General features: G+C 37.5%; 5 protein-coding genes across 5 annotated transcripts; 2 read left to right on the top strand and 3 right to left on the bottom strand.

Annotated features, from left to right (window-relative positions):
- The first annotated feature begins 392 nt into the window (after nucleotides 1–392).
- LOC120011354 (SKP1-like protein 1B) lies at nucleotides 393–2,315 on the top strand. Its single transcript, XM_038862451.1, has 2 exons — nucleotides 393–803; nucleotides 1,948–2,315. Exons 1-2 carry the CDS (start codon nucleotides 504–506, stop codon nucleotides 2,119–2,121), a joined length of 474 nt encoding a protein of 157 aa, XP_038718379.1. The 5' UTR covers nucleotides 393–503; the 3' UTR covers nucleotides 2,122–2,315.
- Nucleotides 2,316–2,800: 485 nt separating this feature from the next.
- On the bottom strand, nucleotides 2,801–5,793 carry LOC120010463 (protein Abitram). Its single transcript, XM_038861262.1, has 7 exons — nucleotides 5,529–5,793; nucleotides 5,348–5,396; nucleotides 5,099–5,224; nucleotides 4,732–4,735; nucleotides 4,493–4,563; nucleotides 4,333–4,405; nucleotides 2,801–3,295 (listed from the first exon to the last, which is right to left on the bottom strand). The coding sequence occupies exons 1-7, from the start codon at nucleotides 5,635–5,637 to the stop codon at nucleotides 3,188–3,190; spliced, it is 540 nt and encodes a 179-aa protein (XP_038717190.1). The 5' UTR covers nucleotides 5,638–5,793; the 3' UTR covers nucleotides 2,801–3,187.
- Nucleotides 5,794–6,639: 846 nt separating this feature from the next.
- LOC120011187 (ribonuclease P protein subunit p25-like protein) lies at nucleotides 6,640–10,925 on the bottom strand. Its single transcript, XM_038862252.1, has 9 exons — nucleotides 10,768–10,925; nucleotides 10,416–10,538; nucleotides 9,474–9,554; nucleotides 9,277–9,365; nucleotides 9,069–9,143; nucleotides 7,930–7,988; nucleotides 7,788–7,850; nucleotides 7,403–7,594; nucleotides 6,640–7,031 (listed from the first exon to the last, which is right to left on the bottom strand). Exons 2-9 carry the CDS (start codon nucleotides 10,536–10,538, stop codon nucleotides 6,964–6,966), a joined length of 750 nt encoding a protein of 249 aa, XP_038718180.1. The 5' UTR covers nucleotides 10,768–10,925; the 3' UTR covers nucleotides 6,640–6,963.
- A 4,062-nt stretch (nucleotides 10,926–14,987) lies between these two features.
- LOC120011184 (calcium-dependent protein kinase 29-like) lies at nucleotides 14,988–20,105 on the top strand. Its single transcript, XM_038862250.1, has 8 exons — nucleotides 14,988–15,878; nucleotides 17,673–17,816; nucleotides 18,350–18,502; nucleotides 18,744–18,859; nucleotides 19,093–19,260; nucleotides 19,384–19,511; nucleotides 19,670–19,769; nucleotides 19,853–20,105. Exons 1-8 carry the CDS (start codon nucleotides 15,227–15,229, stop codon nucleotides 19,928–19,930), a joined length of 1,539 nt encoding a protein of 512 aa, XP_038718178.1. The 5' UTR covers nucleotides 14,988–15,226; the 3' UTR covers nucleotides 19,931–20,105.
- A 567-nt stretch (nucleotides 20,106–20,672) lies between these two features.
- On the bottom strand, nucleotides 20,673–24,329 carry LOC120011185 (probable prolyl 4-hydroxylase 3). The gene is made up of 7 exons (XM_038862251.1): nucleotides 24,018–24,329; nucleotides 23,825–23,912; nucleotides 22,987–23,084; nucleotides 22,726–22,823; nucleotides 21,394–21,523; nucleotides 21,115–21,299; nucleotides 20,673–20,938 (listed from the first exon to the last, which is right to left on the bottom strand). The coding sequence occupies exons 1-7, from the start codon at nucleotides 24,209–24,211 to the stop codon at nucleotides 20,871–20,873; spliced, it is 861 nt and encodes a 286-aa protein (XP_038718179.1). The 5' UTR covers nucleotides 24,212–24,329; the 3' UTR covers nucleotides 20,673–20,870.
- Between the last annotated feature and the right edge of the window lie 357 nt (nucleotides 24,330–24,686).

The following is a 24,686-nucleotide window of genomic DNA, read 5'->3' as shown; positions in this document are numbered from 1 at the left end:
GTATTGACTATTAACCCATACACTACCGATGTGGTAGTTTCTAACAAAAAAAAAAAAAAACAAACCAAACCAAACCAATATTAGTAGATATACAATCCTCTTCCAATTTTTGAAATCTGAGTATATTGGTCAAAGCATATCTTGAAATAAAAATGTTTTGGCAACATTCAAAACAGGGTCAATCTCGTCGGCTGCTTGAGTGCTTGAACCGTTGAACGTGCAAAGCATGGGATTTTACTTTGGGACAAAAAAAAATAAATAAATATTATTGAAATTAAAAATAGAGAATTCTATGTTAATTTCCGTTTTTACCCATCACGGTTCACGGAATCACGGGTTAGTGGTTACTCTCGTCCTATAAATAAAAAAGTGTCCCCCATGAACCGGTCATCAAGTCTTCTCTCTATCCGGTCCAATCATCGGACTCTTTCTCTCTCTTCCTCTCTTCTCTCTGTTTCTCTGCTAGCGTTAGGGTTCTTAATAAACGGTTCCTTTAATCAATCATGTCGACTAGCAGGAAAATCACTCTGAAGAGCTCCGATGGAGAGACTTTCGAGGTCGACGAGGCCGTGGCTTTGGAATCGCAGACCATTAAGCACATGATCGAGGACGATTGTGCCGATAACGGGATCCCGCTTCCCAACGTCACCAGCAAGATCCTCTCGAAGGTTATCGAGTACAGCAAGAAGCACGTCGACGCTGCAAAGGCTGAAGAGCGCCCCGCGACAGCTGACGATGAACTCAAGGCTTGGGACGCCGAGTTCGTCAAGGTCGACCAGGCCACCCTCTTCGATCTCATCCTGGTCAGTGACTCCTTGATCTCTCTTTTGAGGGTTTCTATTTTTTGCATGAGTTGGTTTGCTTTTGATCCATATGTTTGGATTTTCGATTTTGTTTCCCATATTATAAATTTTCCCCTTTTGATTTGATAGCCCTCGTGGTGATATTCTCTTTCCCCCACGATATATTGTGAGTTTATGTTGTAAATTAAAATTCTAGTGGTGAAAGTTGAATATGTCTCTGGGCTGCTACTTGCAATTTTCTGTGCTTTAAAGAAACGAGGTAGTACTTTTGGTAAACTTGAAAGCATAGATTGTTGATTGCACTTTCCTTTGCCAACCATGAGAGTCATCATGGGTGTTTGTGTTTGTTTCTCTGGCTTGTATGCTTTAAACGTTATGTGTAGAATGTAACCTCATGAGTAAATGAACTGGCACCCGTAATGTCAAAGTATTAATTGTTTCTTTCAGCTCCATCTTGTATGCATTGGCGAATTGCTTCTATTTGCTAAGAGTCACGTTTTTTTCAATGTGCTGACATGCAGGCAAGTTAACTGATTAAGCCTTTGACAATTATTGGATTGTATGATGTTTTATTTTGTGTTTTAGATGGTCAAGCTATTGTTTAATTGATCATATTTTCTCTCATGTTGCTATGGTAAGGTTATCGAATTGGGGGTAAACTGTGATATATGAATCTGATATTGCTGGTTCATGTTAAGCATGAACACACACACACACACACACACACATATATATATTTTTGGAGATCTTGTGCTGGTTCACTTAATTTGGTAACAAATGCTCTAGAAGGTTCCATTTTCATCAAAGCCTTTTCCAGCAATTTTAGGGGGGGGGGGGGGTTCCTCCTTTATTAAATCAAAGTGTTGCGAGGAATGAGGCAGATTTTGGTTTCTTAGTTGAAATTGGCAGATGAGATTAGCGTTCACATCAGATTTTCCCCAAGCCCATGCAATATGCACCTTGTGCTTCTTTGGATATGCACAATATTGACATAGTATTTTTTGGTTAACTGGGTTTATTTAAACTCTGGTTTATTCTTCTGCGCTGTGCAGTAGGCATGTATTCTCGTGCATCATTATGCTGCATTTTACGTTGGTACACCATCTTTAATTTGTGAGCCTTTATAGTTTTATTCGATTTGCAGGCTGCCAACTATCTCAATATCAAGGGCTTGCTGGACCTTACTTGTCAGACAGTGGCAGATATGATTAAGGGGAAAACACCAGAGGAGATCCGGAAGACTTTCAATATCAAGAATGATTTTACACCGGAGGAAGAGGAGGAGGTTCGTCGGGAGAACCAGTGGGCTTTTGAGTGAGGGACATGAAGTGAAAAAAAAACAAACAAACTATTTATATTGTTTCTTCCCTTCATTTTGTGTTGGCATGGATTGCTGTTTCCCTAATCTTGTATTGTGTAAAACTCTGTAATACTGGTTTAAATTCTTGCTCTAGGGGTCTCTTCTGAAAAACAACTTCCATTCTGCTTTACGTGTTTCTCACCCGATTGCTATTATGCTAATCTAGCCATAGCGATATCATGACAACAATCCCATCGAGTTCATCACTTGTGTCTTTTTTTTATAGTAATCATGATAATAGACTAGATATGCCAATCAAGGCCTATTGAGTGGCACAAGTCTTCGAGTTACACAACTGGCTGGTAAACTTTAGGTCATATCCACTAGTTGAGACATGAATCAAGGCCCAGATAACGCAAGGTGACATTTGTTCACTTCAGGTCATATCCACCAATTGAGACATGACTTGAGGCCCAGATAACGTAGGGTAGCATTTGCACATGTAAGTTGAGCAAGACTCATTTCATGAATTACGATAATGAAAACATTCATGAGACTTGACCTTTCACATGCGCTAAGAGATACTAAGATAAAGTGCACCATCTCAACCAACGATCCCTTGTTCACACTATACCATACTACTGAAACAAGAGCATCTAACTTTGCATCCTATCAAAAAAATTCAATTCGTCAGATTGTGACCGATGACAGGGATGGCCATCCTATTATGTAGCTTAAAATCAATAGGTGTACTAACAGAGAAAAGTCTTAAGAAAAAAAAAGTTACCAAATCACTCAATAATTAATCTTGTTTAGATCATGGCAATAATAATTTTTTGCCAAATAAATTTCACTAATGATACAAAACTGCAAAAGCACCAGATGATCCTTCGGTTTCTGACTGAGAACTACAAATGTTAAAGAGAGTAAAAAGGTCAACCTGATGGGGAATGTCTCAAGCACCAATGGTGGAGGGATTCTAGTCAAAGCATGCAATTTAGTGAGGCTGCTGATGCCTTTCATTGTTGCATTCTTTCAAGGTACAAGTCCAGAGATGATTCCAAGTTTTTCAATTGTTAAGCCTTTACCCTCTCAATATCTTGTATTCTTCACGGCTCAGCAAAGAACCCTTAATCTTGAGCCAATCTGCAGGCTTTGGCATGATAATAGCAACATACCCTTCTCTATCAGGCTGCAAATTGGTCAAGAAAGAAGCAAATGAGTGGGACTGTGGGAGTCGGCAAATAACCAACAAATACAACAAAGTTTGTGGTAATCTGATACTGAAAATCTCCAACTGGATCTTTTCACCATCACATCTCAAAAAAATATTACCCACATAGACACACACTCCATTTAAGATATTAAGAGACCAAATCACTCCAACCAATCTACAATACCCAAACTAAATTAGCTTGAAGACGGGACCAACGTTTAATTAGGATATAGTGGCCGGTTCATGATTAATAAAGTCTGTATTTCTCTTCGTGGTGGCCAAAAGAATATAAATCTCACATTGCGATGCTCATACCGATCAAACTTCAATAAAAAAAAGAAACATTAGTATCATTACATAATGGTAGTCAATATCAGACAAATATGCCACTCCTGCTAATTTCCATAATATTTCATCGGCTTCCCATCCCCGAATCAGAATTAGTTCAGTTGGAACCATTCAAATCATTTTGCACAATGACACAAGCATTCTGAATTACCAATAAGCTGTTTAACAATCGATAAGAACCAGCCTCCATATGCATTGATTAAATTGCCTGGGAGTTGTATTCTTGTTGCCATTTTTTTCAATGCAATATCATTGTTGCTGTTAAACTAGCATAAGAACATAAACTGAAAGATGCATTATCGCAAGATATCAAACAAAGAAAAACAAGCTGGCATGACAGTATCTCGAGTTACTAACAGATAGGCAACAATGACAAGCAGCATTGTTTTGAAATATATTTCATTTCAGCTTACAATTTACCATTCATTAAAGAGTTACTACTGGTTTCTCATTATTTTGAACTGATGCGAGTAGAGAATTTTTTTTAAAAAAAGTAATATCAGGATGCCCCAAAAAGAATTAAGAATAGTCCTTCTAAGGAAAACCTACTAATAAATTATGTAATTTAACGGGAACATTCGATCATAAATTCAAGCAATGTGATGGTTTTCGTAAAGTGTAAACTAATGTGACAATCAATCTTGTAGGAATTGAGTTATTCTCACCGAAGAATTAAGCAATTCTGGTTTTTCAATTAATCTATCATTCACTTCCAACAGAGAGCCTTTAACGCAACACCTGTCAAAAACCACAAAAATTCACAAAGTTTTATTTCCTCAGTAAACGAGGAGCTGAAAAAGAAAATTGAATAGAGCATATCTTTACCTGACAATAAAAGAAGAAGTGCTCGTGCAAACTTTACACAAAGCTGTATTCGACTCAAAGAGTTGTGCATTCTGTGAATATCATCACTGATTTCAGTAAAATCTTATCTAAGAGACTGAAGAAAAAAATAACTGGATTCTGATTACAAAAGGTCAAACGTGGAAAATATCTTCCCAAACTCAAACTACAGTTCAGATATTTTTCATTCTTGCTCATATGAAGGGGGTGGGGTTTGTTACAATTCTAGCACCAATTCATTTTAGAAATATAATTAGTAGAGCACAATTGCCATTCTGTGCTTTACAAGAACCTATGAGTATATTCATTAACATGAAGAAATACAATAGTGCATTATATGAGAGTCAAGCTAACGAAATGAAAAGACAAACATAATGCAATAAAGGCTGAGTAATTATTCACAACCGGAAAAATAAAGAGTTCTAAAATTATTAGGTTTAATTTGAACTCTGTAATAATCCTTTCAAATAAGCAGTCATAACCAGCTTATGTTTCATCAAGTTATAAGAAGGCATTTCTTAATACTTGGCATTTTCATATATATTCACTGAAATCACAAATCCTAATCAAAATTAGCATCATAATTACCCTCTTCGCTTCCCAGTGACTTTCACGCCACTCCTATCAGATTTGCCAACATTGAAATCAACAGCTGTGATTCCTCCTTCATCCTTAAAAGCAACATGTGTAGAAGCCAAGCCAATCACACACAAGCTTTTGGTAAAAAGAAACAATCAGTTCTTATTGATTGAATTTCCATTTTGATCCACAATAACAATAGAACATAATTCTAAAAGATAAACATCATCAAAAATATTCACAAAAAAAGACTTCTACCCGTTTGCATGGCGGTAAATATACTGATCATGTCCTGGCTTCATAAAATCTTCGTAAATTCAAAGACGGAAAAGACAATCAGTACCATGAAATTCACATAACAAGCTAGAGCAGAGCAAAACTTAGGGTTCAACATAGCAATACATATTTGAATGAGGATCCAATCAGTGAAAAAAAGAACCTGCAGCGAAGTAAGAGGCGAAGTTAGTTTCGACGGCTGAGGGAGGAATAAGAGGAAGATCTCCAATGTCCGGCACCAGAAGCTTGCGCAATTCGTGATCTTCTTGCATGCTTCCTTCTTCTAGTTGCTACCGTTGTTGCTTTGATTGTGAGGTCGGATCAGTTTCCACTGCAGCTTCTTCTCGTCCGTCGTTTTCATCGTGGTGCCGGTGATCGCTCATTGGATTCGATTTTCAGCGTCGTGTGGCCCAACTCTCTCTACTCTGTCTGTACTCTGTAGTCTTCTTCTTTAGTTTAAATGGGCCCAAAATTTGCAGGCCAGTATGGACGAGCCCAAATAACTCTTTGGACCTGTTGGGCTTAAATGTGAACATTTAAATGGGCTGGATCAATAGTATCAAGTAATTCGGGCTGGTACTTTTGAGCCCAACATATTATTTAGTTGGACAAACGAGAAAGTGGAACCCAATGAACATTACATGTTGGGCCCGACTGTTATCGGGTTTCCAATCCAACAACGACAGAAAACAAACAATAAAGAAGGCCCAAATTTGGAGTTGCTTCAAAAGGCTCATCATTTTCTCCGTTTGGGTTTGGTTTATTTTCTTTGTTTTTATTTTCAGAAAGCGTCTTCTTTCATAATATATATTTTTTTCAAAATACCACAAGAATCATGCTTGCATTTGAAATCGAACTAATGCTTACATTTGAAATCGAACCTTGAGCACATATACTTAACCTACCCGATTGTCAACCAAGCCAATTCTCATTGATGTCTTCTTTTGGTTTTTTATTTGTGTACCAAACTTGTTTTCCGAATTATTTCAGAGTTTCCCAAAAATGAAAACAGAAAAAACAAGCATATTGAATAGACTCTTCTTCCATCTCCTTCATTGTTGACAAGAAATGGCAAAATTCATTCTTACAAGTATGCCAGTCACACAGCTAGCTACTTGCATCTTGCTACCATAAGTTGTTCAATAAAGAGAGGCCAAAATAAATTCAAAAATAATCAAAACCCTTGAGAAGGCAAGGAAAAAGTGCACGGCAAAACTCTCTCATACATGATACATACTAGGAGTCTAAAACCAAAAAGCACTACTCTACCAAAAAAAAAAAGAGTTAAACTTGTTTAATAAAAGAATTGCTGCTCTGGTCACAAAAAAAGTTACAACTGTTTGTCACCTACAATCAACCAATTTAAAAAGGGACTTCCTGGCAAGGCCATGGTTTGAAGCTAATAATAACATTAGTCTATAGAAGTTATGCATTCACATATCCTAAAGTTAAAATGACTACTAGTAGATACATACAAAGAAACGGGGAAAAAAAGGAAAGAAAAGAAAAGAAAAACTAACAAAAGCATAGAACTAACTGGAGAAGGCATCAAAACACAGCTCACACAAATTTCACGGGAGAGAAGCCCAGCACACATCTCATACTGTTGCCTGGATTGGCCCATTAGACCTAAAGCCACGGCCCCTTCCACGACCACGACCTCGACCTAGAACAAAGTCAACCAAACACATGGTACAGTATCAATGTATGTTCATATAAATTCACATAAACATTATCACTCAGCAATGCAATTCTTTATCATTTGAGAAGGCAGCTACAGCTACCTATATGACATGCCTTCCTTATCTCATGATTTTACAGACGCCTGATCGTCCCCTAAGATTTATTAATATGAAAATCAAATTTTAAGTAAAGATTAATGAAGAATACCATGCATAAATTAATGGCCAATTAATGAAAACGTTTATAAAAAAAATATTGAAAACATTATGCAAACCTAAAATAAGATACTTTCAAGCATTGATGGACAAAAAGTTAAGACACTGTTAATAGAGAAGTAAATACAAGCAACTATACCACGGCCTTGAACAGGGGTTTCATGATAGTAGCCTCCATCTTGCTGTGCATCAACTGGAGGTGTGTTGTATCCTCCTCCCGACCTTCCATGGCCATGAAAACCACGGCCTCTTCCTCGACCGCGGCCCCTTGAATAGCCACGATTGCGGTCCCAACCTCCATCCTCATAATCTGCTGATCCAAAACCATTCCCTGAAAGACATTGCAACTACCATACTATAAATCCCTTACTAAATTAGTCTTAAATTTCCAATCATTTATACATTTCCCTATGTTAACTTTCTTAAAGCAGATGATTATAATCAAGGAGAATAAACATTAATTCAACAAGTAAATTTATCCCTTTGTCAATGAGCTAACAACAAGATACATCAAAGAGACACACCTCTAGCCCCCCTTCCCCCTCCTCTGGCCCCACGACCCCTACCTCGAACATTTGTAGAACCCTCTGCAGGCAATAGAGAAGATAATTTTAAATAAATATAGAGAAGAGAACAATGCGCTTATTTAATCATGTAAAGAGTTACCTCCATAATCAAAATCTGCAGACACCTTCACCAGTTCGGCAGATAATGGAGGCTGATACCTGAAGTTGGTAGCATCACATGAGTGACAGCCTAAAGGCTATATTTATGGCACCATAACACCAGAAATTCTATTTAACCAAGGGCAAGTTCTTTTACCAACTCAGAAAGAATGGAAGTTGGGAAAAAGGGCTAGCAAAAAACTAACATAATATCCTAATTGTAGCAAGCTACTGTAGCATAACCTTAAAGATCTTATATTTTGACAGCCATCATTACACTATATATTAAGGTTCACAAACAAACAAAACAACTTCAGTGCACAAGGCTCCCACAATAGGTGGAGATGGGGACAGGTGGGACGTATGCAAATCTTACCCTCACATAATATGTGGAGAGGTTGTTTCCAGGAATTAAACTTGTATCCTCTAGGTTGCACCCCTACAACTCTATCACTGGGTCACGTATTAAGGTTTACAACTTATCGTTATTGGGTTTATCATTGGTACCTTTCTTACAAATAAGGGTGAAGACAAACTGAAACACAATTAACTTCTAATTAATAAAAGATCTGATTTTGGATTTTCAAGTTTTAACAAGAATTTACGATTATTTGTACAGCAATTAGCACCAGAAAAGAGTGTTTTTTTATTCATTTCTCTATAAGAAAGTTTAGCTTTAATAAAAAGTAAATAAATGCCTCTTTCTCAATGCAATCATGGCTTCATTATGTTCCCATTTCTTATGGCCAAAGTCAAAACCATTTCACTATAATCCATCAACTATGTACTGAGGAAAATGTAGCACAATATGTCCAGTCAAAAACATATAGAGCAATATATCAAAATTTCAAAAAAATATCCTTTGCCGTAAATGACAGCTCAATCAGCACTGTGATAGCCTAACGACTTATCACTTAAAACAGAAAAACTCTTATTTTTTCTGTTTGTATCAGGGAAAAAAGGGGATTTCAAAGTATGATACAAAAATGTGTGAGGGAATTCAAAGAGCATTTGCAGCACTAAGTAAAAATATAGAGAGAGAAGGTAAGACGCAAAGAAAGCATATTACAAGCTATATCGCGGCATATGAAAGGATAAGAGCATTCATATTTATAAGGAAAAAAATAACAGCAGACTAACCCAATGGCAGATGTATTCAGTTGTTTCTTTGAAAGGATTATTGTAATCATTGAGACATGTCTTGTAGTTTCCAAACTGCCATTAAAAAAATTATAACAAGAAGTTCACAAAAGAAACCAAAAGAAACAAACGGGGGTAAATACTCTCAAATATTAAGCCCGCGGGCCGCAACAAATTTTGTGCAAAACCAAGTTCAGGCTATGCTTACGGCAGGAGGCCTTCCTCCAAGGGCTCCCATATATCAGTTATATCAGTGGATCCAATAGACGTAACCTGATGAAGTCCAACGATTCTTCTCTGCATACCCGATATAATAATAAGTACATCGACAAGCCGAAACTTGTAAGGCCAACAAAGCTCAATCACATAGGAAACTGAGATGGTGTAGCAGAAAATAGACAAGACCTTTATCAACTCCACTACGGTTACAGTCTTGTTGATAGCTCTTCCCATTGCCTTGAACACAATTTCATTTGAACCTTTCTCCTACACGAAAATTGTAAGAGGACAAATGAGGGCAACAGTATTAGAAAGTAACTAGGCAAAGGTTTTGTTTTTTGGGGGTGTGGGGGGGGGGGGTGAGAGGAGAGTTTTCCACAAGCTATTTCAAGGGAAGGCGCAACATCTTCTAGCCAGAAGACTCAAAACTCAAAAACAACACTACCAAATAATGCATTCTTGGCTTCATTATGCAAAGCGTCACCATTCAAGGAATTGAGAAACACAATATTTAAAAACATTCAAAGTACATTCCAACAAATTAAAAATAATATTGACCAAAATTCCTTCAAAGTACATTTTTTATGTGCATTCACAAGATAATAAGTTGTAATTATCACTTTTTACATTGATCTTCAATCACTCTTGAGGCTGATGGATGCACACCATGCATAAGCAAATTTGCTAATAAATGCTAGGAAATTTCATAATTTAGATCTACGATTATACATATGATTGAGATTGAGTCATTGTATTCTTAAGTGTTTTTGTGTTATTTATCTCCCACGAATGTTGTCCCCCCGGTTCCTTGTAGAGTCAGACATTACAATGCTTTTAATTTATGTACTTGTATGATAGGGTCGTTTATGCATCTTACACCAAACAAGTAACCTAATATTTTATCATTATCCATCCTTCCCGCTAAGCTTCTCCTACACAGTTTATCCATCTCCTGTTCCATCTACGGCACCAAACATGGCCTATATGTCCAGAGTCCAGACAGGTTCCAATAACACAATTTGTATAGTTTTAATTTCCTTTTACATACAAGAAAAACATGAATAGGCAACATGACAGCCAAAATTCCTAAAAAGCAAATAGAAAAACTAAAAGAGGAACATAACATACTTGCAGCAGACTCATGGCATAAGTGATGTGGCCACGCATCCTTCCCTGACTTGTAATCCGAATCACATTCTCGTCAATTGGCCTCTCCGCTCTCGGCTTCTCCACTCTCTGGTACCGATCCATCTACTCCACCACAACAAATTTAAAAAAAAAAAAAAAAAATCGAAATCAGAATCTCCTACGCACCAAATAACGAACAAGAACTCGAAATCAACACTACCGCTCTTTTCTGAAACGGCACAAGCAAATGCAATTACAACTCACATAACGAAGACAAATGACGAAAACTAACAGAAGTGAAAACGCAATTTGACCAAATAATCGACGAGGTTTGAATGGATCTGAGAGTTACCTTAAGAAGTTAAAGAGAAGCTTGCACCACCCAGAAGGAGCCCTCTTCTACGGCTTCGTTTCTTCTTTTACGCCCTAAACCATGACCGTTTTCAGTTTCCACCAATATTCAGTCTCATCCCCGTCCCACCCCTTTACAGCCGTTAGATTTTCATAACCAAAACTGACCATTCGATTTGCTAATATTAATTGACCCGATTTATCTTTATTTATTTAAAACAAATAAAAGCGAATCCTCGGTACGGACTTCCTTGGCCCCCGCGTCCACCTCTGCTGCTTCTGGTCCTGTTTTATGGTTTTCTTGCACCGTCACGCATAGAATGTGTGACTGTGCAAGAAAAATGCGAACCATCTTTAATCGAATATTCGATGACGATTCAAGACTTCTTCGACTTCGTGCAGAAGAAGAAACGCAATTTTATAGACCTCAGACCTGGTTGGCAATGGTGCTAACTGTTCCCAACTCCAGAAAGATATGGGCCTTTCTTTTCTGAACAAATCTCACAGGAACCTCTGTGCCGGTGGAGCCAGTTAGCCCAACAAGCTTCTCTCTGAGAAAGGCTCATAAGGCCCATATCAATAGGGCATTTCTTCGCTGGTATGCTAGGAAGCTTGTAGGCCTAAGCTGTGCAGGTAGAGCCCAGTAGCCCAACTAACTTACGTTTTAATAAGGCCCTGAGGCCCATATTGTTAAATACACGGGCTTCCAAATGGGCCAGATAGATTGGAGGTTCATTTATTTATTTATTTATTTATTTGCGATTGAGGAACCATCGAGTCTAGACTCAAGCATGCCCTTTGGATACTAAGTGAGAGTAAACCTTAGGCAGCCAGAACTTCCCTCACTATGCAGGAGAAATGGGGCTACTAACACCTCATCGGAAATGAACAAGCCCATGAAATCCAAAAATACTCCTTCCTGATTAGTTCGAACTCATGACCTTAGTGTCATCCGTCTTAAGCCCAGAGAGAGAATCAATTCAACTATTGCTTAGCTTAGATTGGAGGTTCACGTTAATCACACAATGTGAAACATCTATATACACACATCATATATACTTCCATATTCTACAACCTATTATTAGTGACTTAGTACCGTTTGGTAGAGCGGTTGTGTTGATTTTCAACGCTAACGGTTAAGTTGTGAAAAAAAAAAACTGAGCTTAAAGCTGTGAGGTGTTTGGTAAAGCTTTTAACCGTTGTTAGCGGTTAAGTTGGGTAAAATATATTTTGTTTGTATTTTTTCATTGTAATTTTTTAGTTCAATAAAAAATTAATTATAAATTAAATAAATAAATAGTGATTATTAATTTATAAATATATTTTATTAAGTAAAAATTATAATTACTTTAGTTCAATATTTAAATAAATTTGTAATAATATATACTGCATATATAAATGAAATAAAATATCAAATTAAAAATATATATTATTATAATTATAATATATATATTTATAATCATAAATCTAATTTATTAAGTCTAAATATACTTTAGGTGTGTTGAACAATAATGTTTATTATTCAAGTGGGTCACAACATTTTTTTTTTATTAAAAAACTTGAAAAAACTGATTTAACAATATATGGGACCCACATATAAAAAAATGTGAGGACAGTACCACCGTCAAATTTTAGGTGTTTGGTGAAGCGGTTCCGCAAAGGAACCACTAATGGTACCACTCCGGGGACCTCTTCATCAAACATGGCCTTAGTTAAAGCATATTCTGTCTAGAAGTTAGAAAACATCAACCTTGGTGCATTACGATCCCAGATGATATGCACATGATCCAATGAAGTGGACAAGCTGCAGTGATTAAGGAGGCTTACCAACTTTGATAAAATCAAAATATTTGTAAACTTAATACAAAACATAGCCTCAAAACTAAAATTTAAACTATAAATCCTAAATTTCAAACTCTAGGTCTTGTGGGCCTATTTTCTTATTTGTCTCAGGCATCGGTTGGATATTTATAACATAAGCTGATATAAAGAGACTATCTTCTAATAATACTCCATATTTAAAAAAAAAAAAAAAAAAAAAACCACAACAATAATCATTGGAAAACGCAATTTTATTACATCACACATAATAAATTCTCTCTCTTTCTTTTTTGGTTCTTATTTTTGGGATTCTTAACTTCAACATACTGATTTCAAGTACAAATTATATAAACTAAATCCTCCATTCCTTCATAAGAGAGAGTGCAGAGACTTCTCACTTTGCATTAAGCAGGGGGTCAATGACGTTTTTCCATCCATCGAACGCTATGGGAGTACCGGGATTAGGCAATGCAAATCCATTGACGAAGAAAGTTGGTGTGGTGTGCACTCCTCTTGTGATGCTATACTGCATGTCCAAACACTTGAATGTTAGAAAAACATGTTTAGAGACAATAATGATTGGAATAAAAAGAAGAACCAAGCAAGACAACGGGTCCATTTGGAGGTAGTGCGTTGTGTTTTGACCACTCACCGGTGAGGCGAGGTCATTAAAAATATTGTGCAGAGGTGAGGATAAACTTGAATGTTTTTAATTGATATCAATTAATTTTTGATTATTTTTGTAAAAATATAAATTGAATAATAAGATGGATTGATGTAAAATTTTTAAAAAATAATCTCGTGTTTTGATGTCAAAAATGCAATCAACAGTGTTTCGTCGAGTGTGAAAACAGCTTTACTAAGTTTCAGCTTCAAACTTACCACGATGATATCATAATGTACTGTACGATCAAATACTTTTTTTTTTTTCCAAACGCGATGCGTTCAAGGCAAAAGCGGTGCATTTGGCAGGTACAAACATATATACTGCCAAATGCACCACCAACATTCGATGTTGTGCCTGGTATTGCTTATTGCAACAAGCTACATTACCTTGAAGGAAATCCTTGACTTGAGATCACTGTCTTTGTGGATATAACCATCATCTAGCGCGGTATACATAGAATTTCCCAGTATTTGTGTTGTGAATGCCCTGACTTCTTGCACAACAGTATCTTTAGTCTTGAGTTGTGTATACGCATTGTAAAACCTTTGCTGATATGGGCAAAAAAGATGAATGTAATAGCATAAGTACATAGAATATCAGTGACGTTCTTTCTGCAACTACGTTAGATCTCCGTTCTTACTAAAGCGATGCAACTAGACAAGACATTGTTGTATATAAAACGAACCTGATGCTTGAAGATTTGCGACAGCAACACGAATGTAGCAGAACTGCTCTGATTGTTTACAATATGGAGAGCGCGAGCGAGAATAAATGAATTGTGATAGTAACTGCAATAGCAAACAAAGACAGAAACCTCAAATGTCATATAGAAAAGGTAGAAAATGTGATGAAGAATAGGACGCGGGGGGTTTTACTGACGGTGTGGGAAGGAGGTGAACAACCAGTTGAACGCGGTCTTTGTAGTGCTGGACGGCCTGTGTGAGAGGTTCCCAAGCATCCTTGCTATCGATGCAGGCAGGGTCCAAGAATGCTTCGATTAAGATGGTGTTAGAGTCTAGCGAGCGATTAGCAAGATACACGAACCCATCTGGTTTTGCTGGGGGAAAAGACTGAGCTTGCACAGTCTGTTGACTCAGACATAGAACAATGAAGAGGAAAAACAACATTGGAATTATGTGTTCTGGTCTCTGCATCTTTTCAAGTTTCAGGTACTCTTTCACTCTCTGATTCATATGATTTGTATGAATTGGACTAAGAATGCATGTATTTATAACATGGATGAGCCTAACCTTATAGAATCTCATGGCATCCATTGCAGATTATGGTTTTTTATTTTTTTTCCAGTTACAGAGATTCTGCATAATCTGGTATTCCCCCTTCCCCACCTACCTGCGAAACAATCAATAATTAATAACTTTCTTCTAGAAGTATCACCTAGTTAAGTTTCATTGTGACCTTTAGCAGATTGAATTTGAGCGCGGCCTCGTAACATAAGAAACTTGAGGAGAAGAATGCAACTGCAGAGCTCTGCAGGGGTTGAATGGCGAGAAAGTCACCATTGCTTGCTTACTTCCATCACTCACTCTGTTGTCTTATAATACACAGCAGAGTTGGGGCACCCCTTCAGTATGTGGCTTAATTTCGATGGGCTTTCATTTGGGATTATGAGTTGGGCCTCAGTGCGTACGCCTTACGTCAGTCTTGGAAGGTCGGCTTGTGTTGAGGAAATTTCACGCATAAGACCAAACAAAAACTGTCACAAGATGCGTAAAGCAAAGCACAAAGCGAAAGTCACAGAGAACGGTACCCAAAACACACCACCAGGCAAAAGCAAGGCACAAACCCAAATTCATTCTCTAAAAGCAAGCGAAGAAAACCTCTCCAGAAGCTTAAAAATGCTTTCTTGAATTTCAAACATCCATAAATATCCTCAATAAATTAAGCCCACCTGAATTTTTAAGCTATTTCTTTGAGAAATCTACCAAAACCCATCATTATCATCAACCAAAATATGGGAACTTGTTTCAGTAGATGGTTCAAGACCAGGTCCTATGAAATACCTATAGACTCTTCCTCCTCAGACTCACTTCCTTACCAGTCCAAACCCCCACAGAAACCCACCCAGGAACCCTTTTCTTCTTCTCTTCCATCTCCACCACCCATTCTTGGGAAACCTTACGTTGACGTAACCACACTCTACGATCTTGATAAAGAACTGGGTAGAGGCCAGTTTGGGATAACTTATCTTTGCACAGAGAAGGCTACTGGGTTGAAGTATGCGTGCAAGTCTATTTCAAGGAGAAAGCTTGTGGATGATAAGGAGATTGAGGATGCTAAGAGGGAGGTTTTGATTTTACAGCATTTGACTGGACAAGCAAATATTGTTGAATTCAAAGGTGCATATGAGGACAAGCATAATCTGCATTTGGTGATGGAGTTGTGCTCTGGTGGTGAGCTTTTTGACCGGATTATTGCGAAGGGGAAATATTCAGAGAAAGAAGCATCCAAGATCATTAGACAGGTTGTGAATGTGGTTAATGTGTGCCATTTTATGGGGGTTATGCACAGGGACTTGAAGCCTGAGAATTTCTTGTTTGCAAGTAAGGATGAGGCAGCCTCGCTTAAAGCCACAGATTTTGGACTCTCCGTCTTCATAGAGGAAGGTCAGTTTTATGTCTGTTTGTTTCTTATTTCTATTGTTGGTAACTGCAAGTTGTGTGATTTACTAGTTTGGGTTTCATTGATGGAGTAATTTGAACACTTTTTTATCGAAAATTCACTTCCTGATAAGGCTTTGTAATATGTTTACACTTGATGCATATTTTTATCTTACTTATGCAGATTTTTATCATATATGTTCGTAAAGGTTAGAACTTAGAACAATTTATCAGGCTGAGATGATTTTTTCTAGAGGGTTCTGATGCAAATTTCAAAGTGTTTAAAGTATGTTAGAATTTACGTGTTCTTGATGTCAAATGCATGGACAAATTTCGTATTTGAGTAAGAAAAGGCAAACTATGGCAGCTTGAAAATGACCTTGCACCTCTGCCATTATGAGTCAACCAAGAGGACAGGGATGGGTCAATGATGCAGGATGAATAGTCCATGTTGTGGGTAGAAGTCCCACATCGGTGGTGACTGGCCTAGAGTTGCAGTATATAAGTGGGTCAAACCTAACATTGGACAACCGGTTTTCCAGTGGGTAGTTAGGGCCTCTTGTTGCTGGATTGGGCTAGGCGTGGTTGTTGCCCTCGCTGCATCAGTTTGGTATCGGAGCCAGTGTTGTGGTGTTGGACCGAGCACGTGGTCGTGCTCTCTGTTGGCAGGAGGGAATGATGCAGGATGAATAGTCCATGTTGTGGGTAGAAGTCCCACATCGGTGGTGACTGGCCTAGAGTTGCAGTATATAAGTGGGTCAAACCTAACATTGGACAACCGGTTTTCCAGTGGGTAGTTAGGGCCTCTTGTTGCTGGCTTGGGCTAGGCGTGGTTGTTGCCCTCGCTGCATCAGTCAACCAAGTCAACCACTTTTTTCCAATAATAAATCAAGGGAATAGATCAGGAAATAAGGGGACATATTGTGGATAAAGCATTTCATCACTAGGACAGACACTTATACTCTGTTTGGATTGGGGGATTTGGGGAAAGGGAATATAAGAGAAAAGGAGTTTCCTTCTAATTCCTTTGTTTGGATAGTCTAGAAAAAAATAAGGAGAGGGATTTAAAGAGGATTGGGATAAAGATTTCATTAAACGGAGGGATTTTGAGAGGATTAGGGGGAAGATTTCCTTTCTTTCCCCCAAATCCCTCAATCCAAACACACTATTAGTATCTGATATGAGTAATGGTCACCAACTGAAAACCATCAGATCCAATTAAAAAAGCAGTACAGAACATGGGGGGGAGAGATCCATTCATAAGTATATGCATGTATCTTCATAGAAGCAACTAACTTTAATTTGTGGTTGCAGCACAATGATATGCAATTTTGTGAAATGGATTAGTGCTTGTAAATTTAACACAAGGGATTAGTCTTTATTTTGTGAGTAGTTCTTGGTATATAAAATAAAAAAAAATAAAATAAAAATTGCCAAGCTTCTATGGTCTTTGTGTTTGTAGTCTCATATGTTCAGTCACACAATGCTGTGCAAACCAAGAATGCATATGTATGTGAGCATATCTTTGCTATTGTGACCATTGAAGCAACAGAATTTCTCGAGATAAAATTTATCTTTGAAATAGAATGCGTTTGGATCGCTCTAGTAATTAGATAGACCACCCAATTTGTTACCTTATAATGTCACTGTTTGCACTGAAAACAAAAACAATTATCATCATTTGTGCTGTGCAAGTATCAATTAGTTATTACTATTGGAGTGTTATGTGTGCAATGTTGTGGTTATCATCAAGCTCATAATTCTTGTATGCTGTATTTTTGACTCTTAAAATTTCTCCAGGTAAAGTGTATAGGGATATTGTTGGAAGTGCATATTATGTTGCCCCTGAGGTATTGCAGCGGAAGTATGGGAAGGAGATAGATGTCTGGAGTGCTGGAGTCATTCTATACATTCTGCTCTGTGGGGAGGCTCCATTCTTGGCTGGTAGGTCTCTTCTTACTGATACCCAAAGTTATTACAGAATGATCTTGCTAACAGTCTTAAGTCCTACATGATGGTGAACTTTCATAAATTTGGTCGATTAAATTACACATTTGCACTAGATCTTGTTTTATAATTAACACAATCTATTGAAATTTAGAGCATTATTTTCTTTTCTTGATTCCCAATTTTCAGCATCTATAATGTGTTGCTGTAGCATACTGTGATCTTATATGGCATGTTGTGTAAAGCATTTTGTTGAGAATTGTTAACTGTGTTAGAAGAAAACACTTTTTTTGGTAACGTAGAACCCATCCAGCTGCCCACGTAAATCTCGGGTCACATGGAAGACTCATGACCTCCCGCTTGCATTAAGAGTTACCACGATCAAGTTCACCGTATCAGTCAACGACTCGGTGTTTTTAGAAGAAAACACACAATCTACATTGGGGTTAAGTTGTTGCTTCCTAGCAAAGGAAGGGCTGGACTGCTGTTTTGCTGGGCTAATATTCTTCTTATGGATATTGGTTTTGTAGAGACTGAGAAAGGCATATTTGATGCAATTTTGAAGGGCAACCTTGACTTAAGTAGGTCTCCATGGCCTTCTATCTCTTCTCTAGCAAAGGATCTAATCAAGAAAATGTTAACAAAGGACCCTAAGAAACGGATCACCGCCGCTGAGGCCCTTGGTAAGTGGTACCAATACTTGTTTTAAGGATTTCAATAGGCACGCCATCAGGTTCTAAGAATTTTAATTTGTCGATACCATTCTAGTTTGATAGTTGGCTGCAAGAAAATCATTCAGTCATCAAACATTCGCTGAATCTATAATGATTGTAGATGAATCTATCCATGTTCTTAAATGAAAATAAAAGTTGACTAAGTTTTATAGTTGATTACGTATTCATTCATGTTATGTCATCGAACCAGAACATCCATGGTTGAAGGAGGGTGGCGAGGCATCTGACAAGCTCATTGATAGTGCTGTTCTTTCTAGGATGAAACAGTTTAGAGCTATGAACAAGCTCAAGAAACTTGCCCTGAAGGTATGGTTTATGAATGGATATTTTGTGAAGTTACAAGGAAGTTGGAAGTTTATGTGTTATTATTTGATGAAATATACTTGACTTCTGTCCAAGTTGGTCGAATTATTCATAACATATACTAAGTAGCAACTCGCCTCTATGGTGTGTAGATCCGCGTTTAGGGAATGCTTTTCCATACATTTTCCTTGATCTTTGTTTTTTTTTTGTTTTTCTGACATTTGGATTACTGGAAGGTAATAGCAGAGAACCTTTCAGAAGACGAAATTAAGGGATTAAAACAGATGTTCAAGAACATTGATACTGATGGAAGTGGCACAATCACTTATGAAGAACTCAAAGATGGATTGACAAGGCTCGGATCAAAGCTCACCGAGCAAGAAATAACGCAGCTGATGGATGCTGTAAGAAACCTTCAACTATCTCATCTTACATGTGTACATACTTTTACTAAAATCTGTTTACTTCAAGAAACTTTTTTTAGCCTGTGAAAGCAAGTGTTTACGGGTTTAGAATTCTTCTGTCAGGCCGACGTTGACAACAGTGGCTCTATTGATTACATAGAGTTTATCACTGCTACGATGCATCGACACAGGCTTGACAAAGAAGAGAATTTGTACAAAGCTTTCCAATACTTCGACAAGGATAATAGCGGGTTAGTTTACTCCTACCATTATGGAATAATACAAATCTGCGGAGTTCATCTGTTCCTTTTGCAGAAATCACATCTACACATTCCATAAATGACTAAAAATTTCTCTTCGGATTTTTCGCCTCCACGTCAAGTTTTCACTGACTTGTACTCTTGACCAGGTTTATCACAAGAGATGAACTGAGGCAAGCTATGACTCAATATGGCATGGGAGACGAGGCCACCATTGATGAAGTCATCGACGATGTTGACACTGATAGAGTATGTATTTCTTGAATCTTTAAATCAATCCTTGTTTCTTCATCATAGTACTGTTTTATAATTGTTACTTCTTCTCCATACAGGATGGAAAAATAAATTATGAAGAGTTTGTAGCCATGATGACAAAGGGTACAATAGATTCTGATGGAAAACAGAGATGAAGTGGATTTTGTATACATACAATGTGAGAGGAAAGGAAAGAAAAAAAAAAAGCTAAGCCCAGAGCTATTGGGGCTAGTGTATGATTATAGAATCAAATATGTATATGTTGCTCCTGATGTCAATAAATTCTCACACTGAATCCATTATGAATGAATTACTGTAATGGTCAAGTTATCCTTTGAACATCCGATATGAGTTTAGACAAAAGTTTTTCACCTAATGACATGTTAAGTTGGGTCCAATGTTAAGTTGGGTCTAAAGCGTGAAAATTGAACTCGCTTAGTTCTCATTGGAATCTCACCTTCAATTGTTTTGTAATTCTTGCAAGTCAAACTCATCGCCATTAACAATTTAAAATGGATAGACTTCATGAAAATGACTCCCAAGTATCAAAAGGTACAGACGCTCAGTTGTCAATCAAAACGCGCCGTTTCAAGTGCTCCTTCTCATGACTTCGTTCTTTACGGCGTCGTTTTGTAGATTAATTGCAGTTAATGTACTATAAAAGTGATCATAATCGACACTGCCTACCTTCACCTCTGAATGATCACATAAATTGATTTTGGTAGAAGAAAGGATGAAGTGCACAACCCACCAACATATAAGTTAGGGCGAGGCACAACACGAAATCGAAGGGGGATAGATCCCACGGGGATTGAACCACGAAAACCCATAGGCAACTTTGGCCAAAGGTGATCGGGGCAATCCCAGTTTGGTAGCAAATCAACTTCCAAGTCAGAGTCGAGCAGTAATCTCTTTTGCATTTTAGAAAATTATTCTATCTTTACAATATGATGTTGTCGCATCACCTGCAACCCCCAATTATATCCCTTCTTTCCATATCCTAAAGAATCTGTAATTGCAAAGTTCATTCTTCTGTAATCATAGGAACTAACTCTTATTGTAAACTTCCTATTCTCAACTGTAAATGGCTCCGGCCTAGTACTCGCGAAGATGCATCCACTTTGTAGCTGACCACTTGTTCCCTTTAATTACTGGGCAACTACCTGCCATAACCCACATCATAGAATCAATATGTATAGATGGCTCAAAACTACAAGTGATGGTTGGAAATTATTTATCCTAATGCCTCAAGAACAGACCATTCGGAGATGTAAGAAAACCCATACAACCACAATTAAGTTTAAATTATCAACCAGGGAAAGGGAGTAGATTTGCTAACCATGCAAACTTGAAGGATCGACTGTGGCATCAGGCCTTGTGCTCCAGAAAAGCAAAGCATTACCCGTTTTTGGCTTTACAGATAGACCCTTTTTGGCACATTCGGACTGATTCCATGAAGGAACAGAATTATGAAATGCCTTGCCAACAGGAAATACAGTCTCACCTCCTTCATCAATATCCGACCTGTATCAGCAGTAGAAGAAATGAATGGCATATACAAACATTTAAGCATCTGTACAAGATGTCTCTCAACACCATGTTAGACTGACACACTTACAAATACATAAGAAGAGTCGCAGTCCGTTGGCCCCCATGCTTAGTGTTGAACTCATCCACAAAGTAATCATAGTGCGGTTCATACTTCTGTCCAACTTCATAGTGGAGAATCTGAAGTCCTTCTCCATTTTCTGTGGACGGTTAAACTCAGGTTAGAAAGGCACTCAAGCATTGTAGCCCAGCTCATTTAAAACAAAAAAAGATACCGAGTCATATAGCAAATTGGTATCGATATATCCCCACAGAAATACTGTAAGTTGAATGAATGGACGATTGCAGCAAGCAATGATTAGCCATAATGCACATATCGTTGGTGTTCAAAATATATAAGTGTATTTGGGTAATGCTATGCATAAAAATTACATCTATAAAGACGACCAATCAGGGGACAATGATTCATTTAGCCAAAGTGGCAAAATAACAACATACCAGAACCCACAATCTGACTTTATGAGATTTAAAATTTAAAGTACTAAAAATTGATAAAGGCTCGACACCCTTTGTGTGTAAATAAAAACTCAACCTTGCATAATGAATGTACAGTACCCAAAACAACACCCAAGCAGGAATCAACAATGCCGGCTCCCTTAAGAGGCCCAATGCAAATATCATTGTAACAAACTAGTTTTAGTGAGAAGAAAAAAAAACACTTGACTTCTGATGTGATCATCTATTGTTACAAAGCACGTGTATTCATCGTCGCCTTATTCATTATTTATGTAATCTTTCCTCATCATTTGCCCTGTATTGAAAATTAATTCACATGCGCAAAATTATAGCTTACAAGCAACCAAAATAAGCATCCATTAAATTTAAGGATATACCTAACACTGTCGCTTCTGAACTTTCACATCCTCAATTGCACATCAAACAACATGGGCAACTAAAATTTATGTGTGATCAGAAAGTGACAATTCCCTATTCATCCTGGAAGTCACTAAAAAATCTAATATAATTCATACTATCGTTTGCATGAAGCAGAGTTTTGATCCACCAGTTTCAGGCCCCAGGAACTCTTTTTCTCAATGGATAAAAAATAGAAACTCATAACAGCAGGTCAAAAACAGTCATTCAAATTGATAATTATAACATTCTACGACTCATTAGTAAACAATATGCCAATCAAATTGACATCCAAAAGGTCTCACTAGAGTAGACAATCTCTTTGCATTTAGAACTTAGTTTTTCAGCTTTTTTAGGCTCTATAAATAAAATCCTTTAGCTTTTCATGTGTATTCATTCTGTGAACAATAGAGCACAAATTATGCTTGTACAACTATATAGTGTGAAATAATCCATACAGATCTTTATCTTAGTTTCTGAAAGCTCATACCTGCTGGAATAAAAGTGAAGTCTGCAATTCTTTTTTCTATAGCTTTGATTACTGTATCTCGTCCTCTAGTAAGAAACATACCAGTACTTGTACGGACCCTGTAGCCAAGAGATACGAGGTACATTAACCACATGCATACTCAAAAGAAATAGAGAAGTTCCACGATTCAATGAATAACTTTTTTGTAAAAATAATATCAACAAGTAAAAGAAGATAGAACACGGATAATGATTGAATTGCAGGAGAAGGAAAAATGTGAACCTGCTATCTTTACTCCCGCCTGTTTTGTGATCAACCACAGTAGACTTTTTCATATGAGGTTTGGCGAGAGTTATTAGATACTCACATTCTTCTTTGGACTGTCCAAAAACAGTACAGAGTCAGCAGTTTTACAATATTGAAGTGAGTCATTCATTACTTGTACTTGACACTTCCTACCCTTTACTTAGGAATCATAAAGAACTTTGCTATCTATATTCAAGTGAGAGACACCAGTTCATCTTAATATGTATCAAAGGCAACAATCCAAGAGCTCACATGGTTTAGCTAAACATAAGTTAACTTCATGCTAAATCTGGCTCGATCAATTTAAGAAGAATTAGGCATATAATTATACTCAAATGTACAAATCAATCCAGGGAATGCCTTTTGAATGCGGAGAACATATTTCGATTGAAACAGTGAAAATCCAAATAACTGTGAAAATACCGTTAATTAATTAGTGAATTATTCTTCCCTGTGCACAACTAATGACTCATTAAACAAAGTCTGCAACTACTTAGTCTTGCCAATAATCACTTGAGCCACCCATCCAAAGTAAGTTTCAAAAAGGTTGCCTTTTGCCAGTAATCATTTCAAAGCATCTCGTTTGAATTGAATGACATCAGATACTGAGGGCTATACATTACACCAGCTTTCACATAACATCAAACATTAATCTTTTCATTTCACAATGGTAGTTGTTCCTGTTTATTTTGCAAACCCAGAACCTCATAGGTAGGTGAAACAGGGAAAGCAAGAAGAATATACAATTTAGGTGTTCAGATAAATGAAGCTAGAAAAGCAAGGCAGATTCAAACAGAAACAAAAAAGTACGAACCAAGAAATTGTGATAAAGGAAAGCTCTAGGTTCCCAAGAAAGAATTTCGGTCCACTGTTCCCTTTTCTCCTCCAACCCACCACCAGCTCTGCAACAAATCCCGCCCATAGAAATTCGAACATTACAAATCAAATCACAGTCAACTACAAACACAAAATCAAGATTTCAAACATTCCTACAGTAAAAAATGTACCTTTCACCGGCCATGCGCCTATAAGAAGTTAGATCATTAGGGGACGAATAGTCGTCGTTGGCCACCGGAAGCGAAAAGATTCCAAGGCCAAGAAGCACCAAAAGAACGAACGATAGCATAAACAGCATTGACAGAACCAGCATCATTGTCGACCATTTCATAGCTTGTCCTCTATAGAGCTTTCCTTTTGCCATTACTGAATTGGCCAAAAACCCTAACAAAAAATTCAAGAAATTGAAAAATCTCTTCTGAAATATTGACTTCGTATGATTGGAATTTCCGTTTCCAGTTTGTCAATCCATAGAAGAACCGCCGTTGTTTTGAAAACCCATATGGAAGGAGGATGTGGAATGACTAAATGACCCATACAATCTCCAATGTTTACACTTTACAGTTTGGTTGGTGGGGATAAATGAAGGGGAGCTCAGGGTATCGTCGCCATTTAATTGTGCTCGTTGTTTTATGACTTGGTTGTGCCGGCAGTTGTGGGCGGGCGCACCTGGTTTGGCAGCGCAGACTGGAATAAATGCGATCGATGGCCTCAGACGGGCCGATCCAAAGGCCCATTACTTGGCCCTCAGTTTGCAGGCCATGGAGATCAGCGAATAGGCCTCTCTTTTTTATATAAAATTTGATTATGGTTGGAATCAAAACACATTCATGAAATAA

Source organism: Tripterygium wilfordii, chromosome 12 (genome assembly GCF_013401445.1).
Source record: "Tripterygium wilfordii isolate XIE 37 chromosome 12, ASM1340144v1, whole genome shotgun sequence".
Lineage (NCBI taxonomy): Eukaryota > Viridiplantae > Streptophyta > Magnoliopsida > Celastrales > Celastraceae > Tripterygium > Tripterygium wilfordii.
This window is presented reverse-complemented; position numbering and strand designations above follow the sequence as displayed.